Source organism: Morone saxatilis, unplaced genomic scaffold (assembly GCF_004916995.1).
Source record: "Morone saxatilis isolate NCDOM2014 unplaced genomic scaffold, NCSU_SB_2.0 Contig17, whole genome shotgun sequence".
In the NCBI taxonomy this organism is placed as follows: domain Eukaryota; kingdom Metazoa; phylum Chordata; class Actinopteri; family Moronidae; genus Morone; species Morone saxatilis.
In genome coordinates, this window is record NW_023339729.1 from 18,273,607 (window position 1) to 18,277,220 (window position 3,614).

Genomic DNA, 3,614 nt, shown 5'->3' on the forward strand with positions numbered 1-3,614 from the left:
TTCAAGTACCATCAGACTACTTTTATGCAACCCATTGGAGCTGCCTACTGGAGGAAAGAATGCAGGTTTAACAACACTATTATTGCTTACTACACAGCTAATTAATTCTGCCCACTAATCATATATTGTCAATTGTTTGTAAAGACTAACACATTTCTAATTAAAAAGACAATGCAGTGAGTTGTTGAGTGCACTGGTCTTTTAATGCGTGTTCATGGTTTTTTATTCTAACGACGTCTGCGCGGGACAGTCCGCCTGCGTCTGCGGACCAGCAGTGGACTTTGCTCGCCTCCTGCGTCTGCGGGCAGGACGAGCGCGTATCTGTAACCGTGGCCAGGGATTGGTCAGGAAATAACATCCTGAGTGTAAGCTGGTTCTTATTTGATATCTTTCGTGATGTCACTTATGATCCATCAACTCGCTGTCACAATCATTGAGAAATCAATAACACATAATTTCGGCAAAGAAACCATGGCGTACATTACCCCTCCCATCTTTGGCTCAGGTTCAGTCCAGTCTAATTTACTTAGTTCATTTATTATGTAATACAATTACTATTTATTTTGTTCAGTCAGCTATTTCTATGGTTGCAGTGTCGTTTAAATGCAGGGAATACATGTTTATTACTGACTTTGTCAAAAATAACCGTCTGGATGCATGGGTCCTTATAAATCCCTCCAGGGAAGTTTTGCTCATGATGTAACCCTCTTGATACAAGCCTTACTTCTACTATTTGAAACAGCTAGAGGTTAATTGGTAAGCCCAACAAAGCTGAGTTCTGCTCTGCTGGAGATCAAGCTTGGTTTCATTCAGTATCAACATGCATTGCAAGCTCTCACAACTTTTGCGCTCGAAGAACTTATTTCAGACCGTCTGACCAGAACAATGAAGGCGATGTAGGGGACCTATTAAATAGTTGTGCCCTCACACAGCAGCAGGTCTGATGTGTGTGTTCAAATTTTGGTGTGATTACACTAATTGCCAAAAAATAAGTGGATCAGTTGGTTGTGGACAGAACAAGATTGTAAATGTTTTTCAAATTTACTTGTAGTTTGCAATGACAGCGCAGATTATACAACTTTCCATTCTACATAAAATCAAGACTCAGCTTTTTAAATGGTGTTTGAATGACCATAATGTTACTTTCGTGTTTGAAATAAATTGAAAAAAAGATGAAAGAGGTGAATGGGAAACTAAAGCACTCTTTAGTGTCATTAGTAACTTATTTAAAAAGAGTTATTATTTTTAAAGGGAAAAAAAGCTTACCACATCGACTGTAGGAAACAGGAATTGATGTACATTTTTGTTTTGACTCGTTGGATATTAACAGTAGAACCAACAGATAATAGAGGTAGGTATTAGTAGGTATGAGGTCCAAAAGGTAAGTGTAGAAAATAAGATTCAATTTTTAAGATAAAATAAAGGACAGGACAGACGGGACTTAATGCAACATTTCATATCATGAACAAAAAATGTGAGCATGTACTGTACTGTCGCTGAAGATGGGAGTGGGGTATTAAGATAAGATAAGAGTAAGACTATCCTTTATTATGTCCCATAATGGGGGAAATTCCAATGTTACCAGCAAACAAAGTGGATAGAGAAAAAACAGTATAAAAAAAACAGTAAGAGTGGAATAATATATATAATAAAAACACTTTGTACAAGGCAAAAGACCCAGTAAGAATCCAAACGACAAGATAACACAAATAGTAGCAAGCAAAAGAACAGGTTGGCCATGGGCAGTAGATTGACACAGTGAATATGACATGGTATTGCACAGTAATTATTGCACACTTGTTGTTGTCCAAAACGATTATTATTATTATTGATAGAGAATAGATAGATAGATAAGATAGATAATAGATAGATAGATAGATATTATAAGATAGATAGATAGATGATGGGGGGGACTGAATCTTGTGGGGAAATGTTCATACCTCTTACTTGATTTATTAGCTCACTAAACAGTTTGCTAATTAGTTTATAGTCTTAATTACTAGTTTCAAGGCTTTTTCCAGACAACATGATGTTCATTTGGTAAATTTTGGTCACGTTTAGAGTAGAATAGACAATAAAGCAGCGTAAAGCGTGGCTACCTTATGACTCAGCATTATGGATGTCCACATGACTTAAGAACATTGAGACTTAAGAACAGCATGCCACTAACCAATGGGTGGCATCACAATAGGTTGCTCTAAACCCAAACTGGCCTAACCAGTATCACATCATCGGGAGGTTATTTCCTCAGACTTGACAAAGATATTATACAACTCTTTTCATAGACAGTGGAGTACTAGCAAGAGTAGTAAACTGGCTTCCACATATAAAATCAAAAGGCCTGTTGCTCATGAAAATGTCCAGGTTTCTTATCATCCTTATGTGGTCTTCGCCATCTAGTGGATACAACTGTGCATAAACACCAAAAGCATTACATTGTTAATAAAAGGTTATTAATGCAACTTGTCATTATGCTGTTCACTTGTGAAATGTGCCTTATGTTTGCAAAATACTGTATGTCAGGAATATGTCATAAACCAAAAACTCAAAAACCCACAAACCACACTGTCGGAGAGACTTCACGGCTTCATTCAGCATTTTTCACTCACTCTCAACGTGGTTCAGTGAGTTTTATAATTACATTACAAATAAAAGAATACAACTATATATATATATATATATATATATATAAAAACTTTCTTTTCTTTTATTCTTCTATTTATAATGTAATTATAAAACTCATTCCGGTCCAGCAGGTGTCGCTCCACAATTTATCGAATCGTTCAATATATGTCACGTGTCCTCTTTTTCTGCTTCGTTGGTGCACTTGCCCGCAAAGGGAAGTGTCCTCCATAGTGTCATTGCAGGTTTCTCGAGGTTGAACATCCAGAAATAAGCAATGTCTGGGTACACAGCGGACGAGAAGCTCCGTCTCGAGCAGCTCAGAAAGCTCCGGAGGCAGTGGCTGAAGGACCAGGAGCTCAGCCCGAGGGAGCCCGTGGTACAAGCCAAGCCCCCCGGGGCCGTCGCCAAATTCTGGGCTGGCTTTCTGGAGCCCAAGAGCCTGTGGAGGCTTTACGTGAGTCCCGATACACAGCTAACGTTGCCAGCTTAGCGAGTAAACAACAAACGGAAACAGCTTATACAGTGTCTGTTTTATTAAAGTTAACGTATTCAGGGCTGCAGATACAGGTACATATTCACTCGCCTACACCTGGTGAAACAGCTAAATCAACAGTTTGGTTGTGTCACAGTCTGTGAAGTGTAACAACTTAGTGTAGACTATACAAACACTGTGCGTCTTGTACTACGTTGTTTTCTTACATCTGGAGAACAAGAGTTGTAGGCGAGGACATCTCTGCAACACTACAGTACTTATTTGACCTTTATTTAAAAATGGGCAGCTTGTGCAGTTTGGATATTGTGGTTTTGATCGTATTTTTTTATTAATTGTGCAGCCCTAAAAAATACTAAACATTCTCTGATTTCAAATGATTATCTGTTTTATATAATTATGAATTACATATAGTGTTGGCTTTACTAAATGGCCAATAGGTCTTTTTAACTGAATATTATGACATGTCAGTATAGGAGAAGCCCATGTGTAAAAAATA

General features: G+C 37.9%; 1 protein-coding gene across 1 annotated transcript in view; it reads left to right on the forward strand.

The window, feature by feature from the left end:
* The first annotated feature begins 2,803 nt into the window (after window positions 1–2,803).
* Window positions 2,804–3,614, forward strand: part of ndufb6 (NADH:ubiquinone oxidoreductase subunit B) — a 2,325-nt gene continuing 1,514 nt past the window's right edge. The window contains exon 1 of the mRNA XM_035659361.1: window positions 2,804–3,079. Coding sequence (XP_035515254.1) covers window positions 2,900–3,079 — 180 coding nt within the window. The 5' untranslated portion in view covers window positions 2,804–2,899. The remainder of the gene's footprint in view (window positions 3,080–3,614) is intronic.